The sequence below is a fragment of the Coregonus lavaretus genome, assembly GCF_964263955.1.
Source record: "Coregonus lavaretus genome assembly, chromosome: 18".
Taxonomy (NCBI): Eukaryota; Metazoa; Chordata; class Actinopteri; order Salmoniformes; family Salmonidae; genus Coregonus; species Coregonus lavaretus.
The window spans coordinates 30,613,702-30,629,466 of NC_140005.1; the positions used below are offsets into that span (position 1 = coordinate 30,613,702).

Below are 15,765 nucleotides of genomic sequence, written 5' to 3' on the forward strand. Positions count from 1 at the left end.
TCAGAGTAGATATGTTTATGACTACCAATAAACACCTGATTTAACCCACTGCAGTAAAAGGTTAATTGATACATTGGCTAGAAAGTGCAGTAGTGCAAAAATGTGACGTTTCACAATTATGTTTTTGGGTGTCCCCCCCGTGATTCCTGGATATTACTTAGCCCACGCTGGTTGGCTGTTAGCGGAAGTGGAGGAAGCAACTTCAGAGATTCCTGGATGTTTAGAAACCCCCATGTAGGTTAACCCATGGCCTGACATCCACATTTCCATTGACAGTGGTGTCCTAGATTGTGTTGACAGAACAAAGGGGGGAAACTAAGTCCTAGAAGATCTGAGCCACATCAAAGCCAGTCAAGTCTTACTGAAGTACCTGAACTCTCGCTCCGAGATCCCTCCCTTTTCATTGCTTCAGCTCTGAGATAGCGTAGTATAGCTTTTATGTATCACGAACTAGATATCAAACGGTTTTGCAACTAAGAGAATATGACCCTTTATTTCAGAAAGGGCTGTAAATCACCCACCTAAAGGTTTTTCTAGTCTCATCAAATGAATCAAACCAATTTGGCTGGCCTGAACTCAGTCCTTTGCTCTGACTCTAGGAGAACTTGCCATGTCCAGGCCCGCTATTTGGGACATACTGTGTTAGGGTTCAACCTTGTAAGGTGAAATAAATCACTCAAGATACATCTACCGATGTAGGATCTTAATTTGAGCCAATTCTTCTACAGCAGGAAAATAATCTAGCAGCAACAGGAAATGTGAATTATTATGTGGATTATAATTAAAGGACATGTTTTGTAGAGGTGAATACATTTTTCGTTAGGGCAAATCAACTCTGACCTTTTAAAATAGAAATTACAAACTAGAAGCCATTTTAAACTTCAAATATACTACAAGTTTGCATTTCCTACATTCAACCGCAGTGTCTCGATATCATGTTCATCATGATACATGAGTGCATCTCAAGAGGAAAAAAACAAAACCATGACAAGGCAAGAAATGTGAGGATGGAAACTCACAGTGTGGTCTATCTGAACCCATGGTTACATAATGATCGGCATGATAATCCAGGTCAGTTGCTGGTTCTATTTGGTTCTGAGTGTTGAAGCGTGGGAGCATCAAGAGCGAGGAAGCATACGGTGTCTATATACATATAGTTGTATTATTACTGTGATACATAATTTTAAGCACATGACCAAATGAACTGAGTTGATCTAAGATAATATAATCAACAACAAAAAAGTCAGTAGACTCCTATGGCTATGACAATCACATGGCTTGACAATGGCTGTTTCAACTGACATACTGTTGCTGTGACATGGACATCTTCATACCTATCAGAACTATTGACACAATCTGGCCCATAACCATACAGCTTCCCATGGCTGGCTGGTTGGCTAATGTCAGTATCAAATTATTTGACAAATGCTTTGTTGAGCCCTACATAACACTAATGATAATAATGATAATACGTGTCATTAACAGTCTTTTGCAACTGACTTTGTCATGGAACAAAGTTATCTGGCCTACTATGGACCCCACAATGGACTTGAAATTCCCAAAATATGACAATAAGATTTCTGTAGGACTTTACTTGACAGTCAGTGTCATAACACATTATGACACGTCTTAACCATGTCATAATATGTCATAACAACTGACATAACTTGTCATAACCTGTCATAATATGGTCATAACACTGTCATGACCGATATATTCATACCTGTTGTAACATATATTGCCTTATTTTATGTCTGGTTATGACACCTACATAAGAGTGTCAAAACCCACATTTATTCAAATAAAACATGTACCTGCCAAGAAGTTTCCTTTTGTTTGAAAGTTTGTTTCTTAAATCCTTTCTTGTTGTTGTAATTAATTATTTCCAGTCATGTTATTTTTCATCATATTTTAAATAACTTGTAGGAAATAAACTTTATGACACTGTCAAGAAGCATTATGACCATCATAATCATATAAGCCAGATAGGCCCATCACATACATGTCCTTATGTCAATCATCAGTCAAAAAGAGGGTGTCCTGCTCCTGAAATCTGCTCCTGCATTCATCCCAGTCATCAGCAACAGAGCATTGGGATATGTGCATGTCTGACATCAATGTGTGCGCAGTTACAATGATCATTTAATATGGTCAATTAATCATTTTTGTATGTATCATATACATATTGTTGACACGTAGGCTATGGTGTAATGCAATGTTTTGCTTTGTGTGGTAGGTTTTGTGGGGTTTGACACTCTTATGTAGGTGTCATAACCAGTACATAAAATAACGCAATATACAATATGTCACAACAGATCTAAATATCTGTGTCATGACAGTATTATGAACATATTATAACAGCTTATGACAAGTTATGTCAGCTGTTATGACATATTATGACATGGCTACAACAGTGTCATAACGTGTTATGACACTGGGTGTCAAGTAAAGTGTTACAAAGATTTCATATATTTACATTTACATTTTAGTCATTTAGCAGACACTCTTATCCAGAGCGACTTACAGTTAGTATATATGACAGCAGTAACTATGTGCACTACTTTTCACGCTGTGTGGTTAGCTAGTAAGCATTAAACAGAGGATGAAAGGCAATCGCAACACCACAGGAAGTGAAACTTCAGGCGTAGACACACGGCCACTACAGTATAAAACCTACAGCATTACCTCAGACAACCTGAACAGAACCAAAACACAGCAGCAGACAAAGACCAGCAGAACACTGTGAGACAACCAGACAACCAGACCAAGACTACACCACAGCAACGACCTTCCACTGTGGACGACAAGACTAACAAACAAATCATGGGTTCTACTTCAAACGTACACTTTTTGATGGTAAGTGATTACTTTAGTATCTTCAAGATATCAGTTGAGTTTGCCACTGGTGTCTGTATCTGCTGAGCAATCGTTTTAAAGTTCAGTTCTGTCATTTTGATTATCCATTTTACCTTATTGGGTTCATAGTAGAGTAAAGATTATGTTTTATGTTTTGCTGTTGAATTTTTTTGGCTCATAGTGTAAATCAGCAAACATATTTAGCAACAAATTTAGCAAAACTGTCCTATATATGCCTTCTTTCAGAGGTGATACCAGGCCACTAACAGTCCCTCTGTTCCTCAGGTGCTGTGTGTAATGGGGGTGAGGATGATGATGATGGGGGCAGAGGCGGCCCCCCACGCCCATCCAGGGATGTCAGGAAGCCGCACACGGAGCAACCCACGGGTAGACAAGAAGCCTGTAGAGCCTACAGGTCCAGACACAATAACTGTCCCCCTGCACCTGGACCCGAGCTACAGAATTCCTTCCCGTCCCTTCAGACCCATTTGGAACCACTCGATCTCCCCATGGACTTACAAGTGAGGACCTGCAACGAGCTTACACAGACACAATAGAAATACCACAATACACACGGACAAACATTTTTTTGGTATAATTTTTTTTTATATGCCTTTCAAAATAATAATAATAATACATTTTATTTGCGTCTTTCAAAATACCTAAGGTCACTTACAGAGTAAGGAATAAAATAAAATAGCAAAATGCTATATGCTTATATGAAATATGCCATTCATACCTTTAGGAAGCTTGCTTAAAAAGAAGTAGGAATTCTCAGCTGTGCTCTGTTGAATACATTGTGATCTCTAATATCGTCCTCTCTCTCTCTCTCTCTCTCTCTCGCTCTCTCTCTCTCTCTCCAGCACTACCTATGATGAGTCCCGCTTTCCCCCTTTCATCTCGGAGGTCAGGTGCTCTCTGGAGGGCTGTCTGAACGTCGCGGGTAAGGAGGACAGGAACCTGGAGTCCAAACCCATCTACCACCAGATCCTGGTCCTGAGGAAGGTGATGGGGAGCGGGGACAGATACCACTACCGGCTGGAGTCAAAGATCATCGCGGTGGGCTGCACCTGTGTCAGGCCTAGCATTGAGCACCAACAGTAATGATATCTGTGTGATTTAGGTCCAGCCTGGTGATGCAGCTGGTTGAGCAGTGAGTGTTGGCAATGCCAAGGTGTACGTTCGATCCCCACATGCGTAGAATGTATTGAAAGTATTTGTGTGTTCGTTTTATGGAGCTTTATGTCATTGAAAGATCGATTTGAATAATCAAATATGGATATATTTTCTATTGAGCTTTAAATCACACAATTGATTATGTATTTATTCACTATGTGGTTCTATTTATTTTTGGGTTATTTAATGTATTGGATGATATTTTGGTATTTATTGAATAAAGAAATTCACATGATCAATTAAAAACAGAACTCCTTTAATTATATTTTGGCATCTAAAATAGAGCACAATTTCTGTACAGCAACAAGCAGCCACATCATTCCCTTCAGTAGATTTACAATGATGTTGGCTCCGACAGACTCAAGTTTACAAAGCAAACTCATAATGACATTTGAGTTAAAACCTTGCCTGCAGGTGTGAGCTCAAAGCAAAATGTGCGATATCAAAGTGTTTTTACTGAAGCATACACACTCATGCTCACACTCATCCTTACGGAAACGCTAACACTCACACTCACAGACCCACCGTTGGCACTGTCGGCACGTCAGCAAAGCACAGAGAGAATCCTGAGCAGAACGCTGAGGAAGGTAGCAATGACGTCATCCTTTGTCATATGTTTCAGCTCGATCTTTTAACATCTGTTTTGTTGTACTGGTCAGTTCCTAAAGCAGGGCACACTGACCAATCCGCTTCAGTCGTTGACTTGACCACCTCTCTCATGTGTCATCATTAGAATGTCATAGTCTCAGTCTTTACTCCAAACAACTGAACCCAGAGGGCTACCGTCTGAACAGGCTGGCGACGGCCTTCAAAATGGCTTCCAAAAATAAGTTCAGCTCGTGTTGTGATCAGGCCGTCATGACACCTACAACACAGAGTTCAGAGAGCAGGGGAGTTAGATAAGACACAAGCGCACACACACGTGACAAGTGCACATGTCAGTAAGCATACAAACAACAAGGATCTCTTATAATGACTTTAAACTTTTTATAATTGATATTGAGTGATACATCACATAAACTCAGCAAAAAAAGAAACGTCCTCTCACTGTCAACTGCGTTTATTTTCAGCAAACTTAACATGTGTAAATATTTGTATGAACATAACAAGATTCAACAACTGAGACATAAACTGAACAAGTTCCACAGACGTGTGACTAACAGGAATGGAATAATGTGTCCCTGATCAAAGGGGGGGTCAAAATCAAAAGTAACAGTCAGTATCTGGTGTGGCCACCAGCTGCATTAAGTACTGCAGTGCATCTCCTCCTCATGGACTGCACCAGATGTGCCAGTTCTTGCTGTGAGATGTTACCCCACTCTTCCACCAAGGCACCTGCAAGTTCCCTGACATTTCTAGGGGGAATGGCCCTAGCCCTCACCCTCCAACAGGTCCCAGACGTGCTCAATGGGATTGAGATCCGGGCTCTTCGCTGGCCATGGCAGAACACTGGCATTCCTGTCTTGCAGGAAATCACGCACAGAACGAGCAGTATGGCTGGTGGTATTGTCATGCTGGAGGGTCATGTCAGGATGAGCCTGCAGGAAGGGTACCACATGAGGGAGGAGGATGTCTTCCCTGTAACGCACAGCGTTGAGATTGCCTGCAATGACAACAAGCTCAGTCCGATGATGCTGTGACACACCGCCCCAGACCATGACGGACCCTCCACCTCCAAATCGATCCCGCTCCAGAGTACATGCCTCGGTGTAACGCTCATTCCTTCGACGATAAACGCGAATCCGACCATCACCCCTGGTGAGACAAAACCGCGACTCATCAGTGAAGAGCACTTTTTGCCAGTCCTGTCTAGTCCAGCGACGGTGGGTTTGCGCCCATAGGCGACGTTGTTGCCAGTGATGTCTGGTGAGGACCTGCCTTACAACAGGCCTACAAGCCCTCAGTCCAGCTTCTCTCAGCCTATTGCGGACAGTCTGAGCACTGATGGAGGGATTGTGCATTCCTGGTGTAACTCGGGCAGTTGTTGTTGCCATCCTGTACCTGTCCCACAGGTGTGATGCTCGGATGTACCGATCCTGTGCAGGTGTTGTTACACGTAGTCTGCCACTGCGAGGACGATCAGCTGTCCGTCCTGTCTCCCTGTAGCACTGTCTTAGGCGTCTCACAGTACAGACATTGAAATGTATTGCCCTGGCCACATCTGCAGTCCTCATGCCTCCTTGCAGCATGCCTAAGGCACGTTCACGCAGATGAGCAGGGACCCTGGGAATCTTTCTTTTGGTGTTTTTCAGAGTCAGTAGAAAGGCCTCCTTAGTGTCCTAAGTTTTCATAACTGTGACCTTAATTGCCTACCGTCTGTAAGCTGTTAGTGTCTTAACGACCGTTCCAAAGGTGCATGTTCATTAATTGTTTATGGTTCATTGAACAAGCATGGGAAACAGTGTTTGAACCCTTTACAATAAAGATCTGTGAAGTTATTTGGATTTCTACAAATTATCTTTGAAAGACAAGGTCCTGAAAAAGGGACGTTTCTTTTTTTGCTGAGTTTACATCTGTAACTAGTACATATAAGTGTAATACAGTCTATTCTCCAAATAATCAAATCTACTATGTCTGAAAACACACAAAATAAACTAGCAGTGCACAATCAACACTACACTACACACCACAGTGAAACACAACAGCCATTTACTACACAATAAAGATGGAGATAATTAACGCTTAAGATCATGGAGCTTTCCTATTTGAAATAGATAAAAATTGCGAAGCCGGTAGCATCAGTAGCCCATTCTATGACTATTTATCTACATAAGCTGACATGCCATTAAGTGGTGAAAAGTGTCATCAATCATGATGTGTAGAATGCTTTAAATGTAAGTATATGTGTCAGTGATTTTATTGACCAGAACTTTAAAAAGGTAAGCTATGTTTAGATCTCTTGCAAATAATTATGTGTTCATGGTCTATTATAAATGCCAAGCCTACAGAAGGTGCAATTATCTACTAAATTGTGCATAGTGCTCTTATACTCTGCTACACTCAAGAGCACTACAAAACTACAACTTGATTTTCTGTCTCTCCAGGAAACTGCCTTGTGTGCACTTCTCCTCCTTCAACACCATCATTGTGGATTCTCGTCTGTCAAACAAATCCCATGTCCATTTTAAAAACCTGTCATGCTAGTCTCTTTTTCTTTTGTTTTCCCTTCTCTCCTATTCTCACTCAACAAAACAGAGGCTCCACGCTCTCTCTTTCTTTCTCTCCATCTCTCTCTCTCTACGCGCTCTCCTCCTTGTGCTCTCTGTTTTTCCTCACCTCCACAGCGTGCTTGTCCTGAAAGAGAGAAACACAGACACCACCCTTTAGACTTCCCGTCCGTTTCATATCAAGAAAATAATGGTCAAAGGTAATGATATTCTATGGATGATTAGTCTTAACCAACTAGAACTATTCTGACTGAATATGGATGATATTATCCATGACAGATGAATAACAAACAAAAAACAAAGGAGCTAGAGTCTTCCTGCATTGAGTGAATTGAAATGGAATGGACCCCAACCCTGCCTAGGGTATCAGCTAAGTGTAACTCTACCTTCTCCTGCAGGCGTTCCAGCATGGCAGCCAGGTGTGCCTCCCGTTTCTCCTTGTTGTTCTCCATGCGCAGCTCCAGGCGCTCCTTGGCCAGCCGAATGAAGTTGTTGTGTTCCTCAAGGGCCTTCTGGGCCACCTCATGCTCGTGTTCCCGCTTCTCAGCCAGGTGCTTCAGCAACTCAGCCTCCTGGCACTAGGGTGTGATAGAGAAGGGAAGAGGGAGGGGTGAGTGGATGAACAGAGACCAGAGTCCCTACATCTTCAATGATACAAAGCAGTCCTGCTCAACACTGCCCACCTGACTCTAAGAATTCCATCTCCCCACCAAACTGGAAAAATTCAATTCTGACCAACATTCTGTGAGCATTCCCATCTCCACCATACAAATCTAGAAACAGTAAATATTGGCTTTCTTTCCCTCCTGACCCCTGACCTCTGACCCCTCACCTTTCTCCTCTCCTCGGCGGCGTCCAGCTTTCTCTGGATCTCCTCCAGGGAGGGCTCCCTGCGTGGGGGTGTGGTGGCGAGGGGGTTCGGACCCCCGTCAAACGAGGGGGGCTTCAGGATGACCTCGAAGGCCTGGCCGGACCTCCTCTTGTTCAGCTCAATCACCTCCATATCCCTGATGATGCACAGATTCAGGTCTACCACATCTGCAGAGGGCAGAGATTAAGAAAATTGTGAGATTGTATAAAGGAAGGACCCAAAGGAAATTGAATACCAATGAGGGGGAGGGGTGCCATTTGTGTAGCTGCATCAAAAAACGATAATTACAGTAAGCTGATTTCTGGCTCATTGAATGAAATGGCTTCTATGGTGTGCTGTGGGACTTGCAGGTAGATTGTGGTAAAATTGTGTAAAGCTGTTTGCCTTTCTTAGTGGGCTTTTCTTTGGTTTCAGGTAGGATGCAGGAACAGAAGATGGACACTAGAGGGAGCTCCCGTATCTTGTCTCTGTAGGCTGCAGGGGAGAGAAGACCATCATTAATCTATCTATCCCTCTCCCTCTCTCCCTCTCTCTCCCTCTCACACACATGCAAACACACACACTGTACCTGCGAGAGTCATTCTGCCTCTTGTTTATCTTCTAAAGACACTGTGGTGAATCAGATAGTCCTAAAAGGGAGACAAAAAAAATTGATTTAACATCAGACCCTGGGTTCTGCAAACACGTGTTAAATCCCTGTACAGCTACAGAGTTCTATTACCATTACAATAAAACGGACCCATCGTGAGTTACTGTAAAGCCTTCATTCAAACCCACTCATAGAGAGCACTTGAGCCCTTACGCTTGTCACGAAAAGAGAGAGGGAGGGGTGAGAAAGAGATAGAGAGGAGGGTGATTGGGTGAGAGTACCATCTGTATTCTGCCGCAGAAGTGACCTAACCATTGTCAAGCCCTCTCTCTCTCTCCTCGTGATAATCAGATTGACAGATCACACATTATCAGAGCATGATGGTACAGTATTGTTATATAATAAAACAAGGCAGGGCCTACCTAGCTTGCTCACATAACATACAGGCCTTATTGTCTACAGCAAAAAGGAGAGAATGATGGATGGAGAGAAAGATAGATACTTCATAATAACATCATAATAATCTTTCCATTTTTGTTAGCTCCTGCTCTTCAAGCAATCACTGTACCACAAAAACAACAAAAGAATCCACCCACAGAGAATCTGAATATTCTCTCTATTTTTTTCTCTCTCTCTTACTTTCTTTGCTTTTCTCTCCTCTCTCTTTCTCTCCATCCACCATCTTTCTCACTGGCCCCTAATCTCACACGCTTACACAAAGCTACCTCGCAACAGTAGCTAGGCCACTAGGCCACACAATACATTCCCCCTACATACTCAAAACCCCTTCAGTCATGACTAGCTGTAGGACTACTCTTCCATATTGAACCTTGCTGTTGTTGAGCCTGCCTACTGTGAGGATTGACTGACATGTAGAAAGAGTTGGCAATATATTCAATCCTTCACCTACTTGAATTCAACATGCTTTTACGACTTACACTGGCTTTCTTTTTCTATGAAGGGTCTTGTTGCTTGTTATTTAGTTTCCTTGATTTTTCTGAGTGAGTATTCATGCAGTGTTGAAAGAACAGGAAGGCAGCACACAGGGAGAGAGTAGGAGGAGTAGGAGTGAACCAAAGGCCCCAACACTATCCTGTACACACACACACACCACGCACGCACGCACGCACGCACACACTTCTACCCACAGTGTAGATGAATACACACATCCTACAGATTTCATGATCACCAATCACAATAAAAAACGAATCCCATAGTTACCACTGAGATCTCTCTCCTAATGTTAGACTCACAATCTCCTCATTGCATAACCAAAGTAATCTCATAGTCGTCTTGTACTGATCATCAACATCAGCTTTTTCACTTTAAACTATTTCTTCAACAAGTAAAGCATTTTGTAATAAATGCATAATAAGCAACGCACACTGTATGAATTGCATAAACTGCATTTCTGTGAACCAAAGCCACTTTACAAAATCATCTAGGGCAGACTGTTTCTTGTTGTTTCACTACATTTCAACCTATTATCTCCATCTGTGGATAATCTGTGCAGCCAGACACTGTGCACATGCACACACTCCTACAGCAGGAACAACTGAGGTGAGGTAAACTCCCTGTGCAACTCGGGTGATGTCATAGTCAATGGTGCACAGAGAATGTCCATCTGCGGCAGAGAGGCATCCCATTCATACACTCTGTTTTCTGTGGCTAAAGTATTTTCAAATATGAAATAGAACAATCTTTAGAGAATGCACAACATACACACTTATATTATTAGCAAAATAAACATCTTTGAAATTAATATAATTGGACTATATCCTGGATGCAACATGTCATATTTTGGTTTGTCGTTTCAGTAGTTTAGGTGGACTCACCCAATGCTGGTGGTACTCTCCTTTTCTTCTTTATCTCTCTTTTTTTCTTTCCCTCTTTCTCTGTCGTTCTGCTGCTGTTTGGGCTGCTCTCTCAACAGCATCAGCACCACAACCAGCTATTACTGCATGACATCACCTCCCAGCCATCCCATTGGCCCAGAGGATCCAAGGCCCTTGATTGGCTAGAGAGCTGTTGGAGGGAAGGGGGCGGGGGTAATGTGGAGGAGGAATGAGCTGGGGGTAGGGTTGTGTTCTTTAACCCTTTGCTGAGTGGAGGCAAGCTGCAAGGATGGAGACATCATAAATAGTGAGAGAAACAAGAGAATAGCAATACAGTAATTAAGTGGATAATAGCACAGTCACCATGCACAAAGGATATGGAAGGACAGATGTTTGTCACAGCTGTTCAATGCATTTAAAGGTGGGAAAAGACAGAATCCATTACAGGGCCGGATTACCGAACGGGGGGTGGGGGTGGGGGGGGGGGGGGGGTTGCAGATAGCATATGATAGAAACATTTAGAATTGCAGGAAATGTGCTTTAAAACTGCAACATTTCTCTCTGCCTCATGGCAAAATGTGTAGAAAAGCAGGAAATTTGCTTTAAAACTCCAATATTTTCTCTCAGCCTCATGGCAAAATGTGAACAAAAGCATGAGATGACCTATAAAACAGAAACATTTAATCTCTGTCCCATGACAAAAAGTGTAATATTGCAGAAAATTAGCTTTAAAACTGAACATTTGTCTCTCTGCACCATGGCAAAATGTGTTGAAATGTAGTAAGTTCGCTTATTTCCCCAAAACAAAACCCCCGGAGGTCGGTGCCCCAAATGCGGTAGTCCGGCCCTGATCCATGAGTTCATAATTTTTTGATAATTGAACATAGGAAAGCACTGGTCATGTCTAGTCATGTCTAGTCATGTTGTATGACACTGAACTGAAGTACTGAAGACAAAAAACATGAATGGAGCACTAACCGTAAGTCGCTCTTTCTGATGAATTTATTCAGCCACTGTGTGACTGTTGTCTTTTTGTTGTCTCTGCCTTATTATACACTGCTCAAAAAAATAAAGGGAACACTTAAACAACACATCCTAGATCTGAATGAATGAAATAATCTTATTAAATACTTTTTTCTTTACATAGTTGAATGTGCTGACAACACAATTACACAAACATTTTCAATGGAAATCAAATGTATCAACTCATGGAGATCTGGATTTGGAGTCACCCTCAAAATTAAAGTGGAAAACCACACTACAGGCTGATCCAACATTGATGTAATGTCCTTAAAACAAGTCAAAATGAGGCTCAGTAGTGTGTGTGGCCTCCACGTGCCTGTATGACCTCCCTACAACGCCTGGGCGTGCTCCTGATGAGGTGGCGGATGGTCTCCTGAGGGATCTCCTCCCAGACCTGGACTAAAGCATCCGCCAACTCCTGGACAGTCTGTGGTGCAACGAGGCTTGGTGGATGGAGCGAGACATGATGTCCCAGATGTGCTCAATTGGATTCAGGTCTGGGGAACGGGCGGGCCAGTCCATAGCATCAATGCCTTCCTCTTGCAGGAACTGCTGACACACTCCAGCCACATGAGGTCTAGCATTGTCTTGCATTAGGAGGAACCCAGGGCCAACCGCACCAGCATATGGTCTCACAAGGGGTCTGAGGATCTCATCTCGGTACCTAATGGCAGTCAGGCTACCTCTGGCGAGCACATGGAGGGCTGTGCGGCCCCCCAAAGAAATGCCACCCCACACCATGACTGACCCACCGCCAAACCGGTCATGCTGGAGGATGTTGCAGGCAGCAGAACGTTCTCCACGGCGTCTCCAGACTCTGTCACATCTGTCACGTGCTCAGTGTGAACCTGCTTTCATCTGTGAAGAGCACAGGGCGCCAGTGGCGAATTTGCCAATCTTGGTGTACTCTGGCAAATGCCAAATGTCCTGCACGGTGTTGGGCTGTAAGCACAACCCCCACCTGTGGACGTTGGGCCCTCATACCACCCTCATGGAGTCTGTTTCTGACCGTTTGAGCAGACACATGCACATTTGTGGCCTGCTGGAGGTCATTTTGCAGGGCTCTGGCAGTGCTCCTCCTGCTCCTCCTTGCACAAAGGCGGAGGTAGCGGTCCTGCTGCTGGGTTGTTGCCCTCCTACGGCCTCCTCCACGTCTTTTGATGTATTGGCCTGTCTCCTGGTAGCGCCTCCATGCTCTGGACACTATGCTGACAGACACAGCAAACCTTCTTGCCACAGCTCGCATTGATGTGCCATCCTGGATGAGCTGCACTACCTGAGCCACTTGTGTGGGTTGTAGACTCCGTCTCATGCTACCACTAGAGTGAAAGCACCGCCAGCATTCAAAAGTGACCAAAACATCAGTCAGGATGCATAGGAACTGAGAAGTGGTCTGTGGTCACCATCTGCAGAACCACTTCTTTATTGGGGGTGTCTTGCTAATTGCCTATAATTTCCACCTGTTGTCTATTCCATTTGCACAACAGCATGTGACATTTATTGTCAATCAGTGTTGCTTCCTAAGTGGACAGTTTGATTTCATATAAGTGTGATTGACTTGGAGTGACATTGTGTTGTTTAAGTGTTCCCTTTATTTTTTTGAGCAGTGTATATCACTGTGGCGTGTCAACTAACGGGTTATAGAGCAAACAACGCAATTATCTCAACACAGGTTGTAATATGGCCTTTTTCCTGGCTTGCTTCCACAGTGATTTTACCCACACACTGCTACTGGCCAAAGATTACATTTGTAGTGCTTTGGAGGTCACTGACTGACACGTTTCAGTGATTTTGCATGAGCGTTGCATAGAGTTTTTCATTTACTAAGCAATACATAGCACTCTGAACAAAATGTTACTTGCAAAATCCGATGTGAATAATGTTGAATGAGGAGCTGGTTGTGACTGGTTTGAGTCTGTCAGGTTTTAACAGTAAATGTCAGATCTATTACTGTCAGAACCGAGGGATCTGTCTCATAATTTTCAGTCCCAGAACTCTGGATGACTAAACCACACTCACCTCGCAAGCAGCCCTGTGTGGATCAGCTACTACCCACCCACCCACCCACACGCTCATGTGTGCACACACACTATGTTCGGATCAACTGCCTGCATGCTTGCTGTGTAAGCAGCCTGTCGATGGCTCTTTAAAACGGTTAATCTGTTCTTCTGGTTCTCCTTCAAGTGTCAGTTTGAATGGTATTTCAATAATTGGACCTGAAACGAAGTTGAGATGTAAATGGTATTTTTAAATAGCGATCAATAAATAGTTTGCTTGCATTCAAGTACTTTTATTGGTTCCGTAATATAATGGAAACAATTATTTAACATACAGGGTGTGCAGGTTTTATTCCACCCCAGCACCAACACACCTGCCTCAACTGTCTATCAGATGTGTTAGTAAGTGCTGGGCTTGATCAAAAACCTGCAGACCCTGCAGCACTGTGGGACCAGAACTGTCCAACCCTGTACTGACAGTGTTTAGGCTAGTGTGAGACTCCACAGAGCTAGATCCCCTTAATAGACTACATGTCCCATGATGCTATGCGTGGAAGTGGTATCTGGAACAGAACACTGAGTGCTCTAAGAACATCAGGGAGATAAAGGAGGGGGAATTTGATACAAAATGATGAAAGGAACCTGAGCCATCCACCAATTTACATCAAATAAATGTTCTAGACATACAAAGCTGCATTTTTGTGTGAAGACTCACAAACATTCATATTGATGATCGTGTCCTCAAGGCGAGAAGTCAGGTGCATTCGAATTATGTCATAATACATTAGTGTTGCAAGGCAGGGGGAGGAGTGCAGGGACTGTGGGGTGCAGCGGCTCAGGGAGGCAAATAAAACAAACACATTAACACTACAGCATGCAGTAGAGAGAGGTGGTTTTATTATCTCAAGGTGCATTGTTATTAGACACAGAGGGGGAAGGGGGGAGGGATCGCACCAGCCCAAATGATGTCATGCAGCTGCATGCCAGCAGGAGAGTCGTGTGCATAGAGAGAGAGAGTGAGAGAGTGAGAGAGAGAGAGAGAGAGAGAGAGAGAGAGAGAGGAGAAGGTGGGTGAGAGTGGGTGCTGATGAGAGAAATGTGCCTGTGTGGGCTATGAGCAGAGGAGAAAGGTACAGTACATTTCAAAGGATGCAGAAAGAAATAAGAGAAGGAAAGAGAGAAGGCAGGAAAAAGAGAGGGTGGAAGGGAGTGGTAGAGGTTATGAGTGGAGGAACAGAGCCACAGCATTGGAGGCATGAAAGAGATTGAGGGAGAGAAGAGAAGCGGGAGGACGTTGCTTGTATAACACTTCTCCATTATAACACTGCATTGGACTGTGCAATCTTACCCCTGCAAAAGCCGCAGAGCAACCCCATACACCTTGAGTCAGTGTAAAACAATGACATAAACATTCCTAAGAGAGGATGGAGAGGGGGATGGGAGGAGGAGACGAGGAGAGGAGGGTGGACGATGATGTGCTTGCAAGGAAAGCCTCATCACCAGTAACCCTTCAATGATGTCATTTCCAGCCAATCACGGGAGCTCTCTTTCCTCTCTCTGCAGATGCAGTACATGCATCTGTCCCATCGTCCGCACAGATCACATAACTAGACACAACAAACAATAAGAGGACAATGTCAAGAGGAAAGCAAGGCGTTACGTCACTAAAATGTAATAATCCTAAATAACAGACGATGCAACAACAGTCATGTTTGCACGAGGTTTTACAGTACATCTATAAGTGTTGTGAGGTGGGACACAGGTTTGCAGTGCTACAATGTGTTTGTTAGGGGTTGGCACATAGTGACATGGGTTTACGGTAAAGATATTAATTTACCTTAGTATGGTGGGACTATCTTGTGATAGACTTAACAATAAAAATGTTCAATTGTGTGTGTGTGCGGGTGGGGGCTTGCAGGTCTGCAGCAAATCTATAGGTGCTGTTTGGGGAGTTGGGGTGGGGGGCTTGTAGGTCTGCAGTGAGCCTCTGTGCAGCGGGATGAGCTCACTGCGTCAGTCCCGTGCAGTTGGCCACTCACCCATACCAAACAGCACCATCCATTATTCATTAGACTCTGTCATTATTCCTGTCATTCCTCTCTCTCGCTCATTATACAGCCTGTAGTGATATTAGAATTCAGGGTTTCAATCAATCAATGAAATTACCATTTGAAAGACCTTAGGGCAGGAAGGAGTTGAAGAGAATGGAACACAATGGGACCAAGCAGAATGTATGCCAATATGTATGCCA

General features: G+C 43.6%; 2 protein-coding genes across 2 annotated transcripts; one reads left to right on the forward strand and one right to left on the reverse strand.

Moving 5' to 3' along the window:
• Nucleotides 1-2,823: 2,823 nt before the first annotated feature.
• On the forward strand, nucleotides 2,824-3,960 carry il17a/f1 (interleukin 17a/f1; the record flags this gene model as incomplete). The annotated part of the gene is made up of 3 exons (XM_084182609.1): nucleotides 2,824-2,856; nucleotides 3,142-3,377; nucleotides 3,720-3,960. 3 exons carry the CDS (start codon nucleotides 2,824-2,826, stop codon nucleotides 3,958-3,960), a joined length of 510 nt encoding a protein of 169 aa, XP_084038735.1.
• Nucleotides 3,961-5,077: 1,117 nt separating this feature from the next.
• On the reverse strand, nucleotides 5,078-8,699 carry LOC311146135 (stathmin-4-like). Its single transcript, XM_084182611.1, has 5 exons — nucleotides 8,639-8,699; nucleotides 8,455-8,544; nucleotides 8,032-8,237; nucleotides 7,586-7,777; nucleotides 5,078-7,326 (listed from the first exon to the last, which is right to left on the reverse strand). The coding sequence occupies exons 1-5, from the start codon at nucleotides 8,649-8,651 to the stop codon at nucleotides 7,270-7,272; spliced, it is 558 nt and encodes a 185-aa protein (XP_084038737.1). The 5' UTR covers nucleotides 8,652-8,699; the 3' UTR covers nucleotides 5,078-7,269.
• Nucleotides 8,700-15,765: the final 7,066 nt, after the last annotated feature.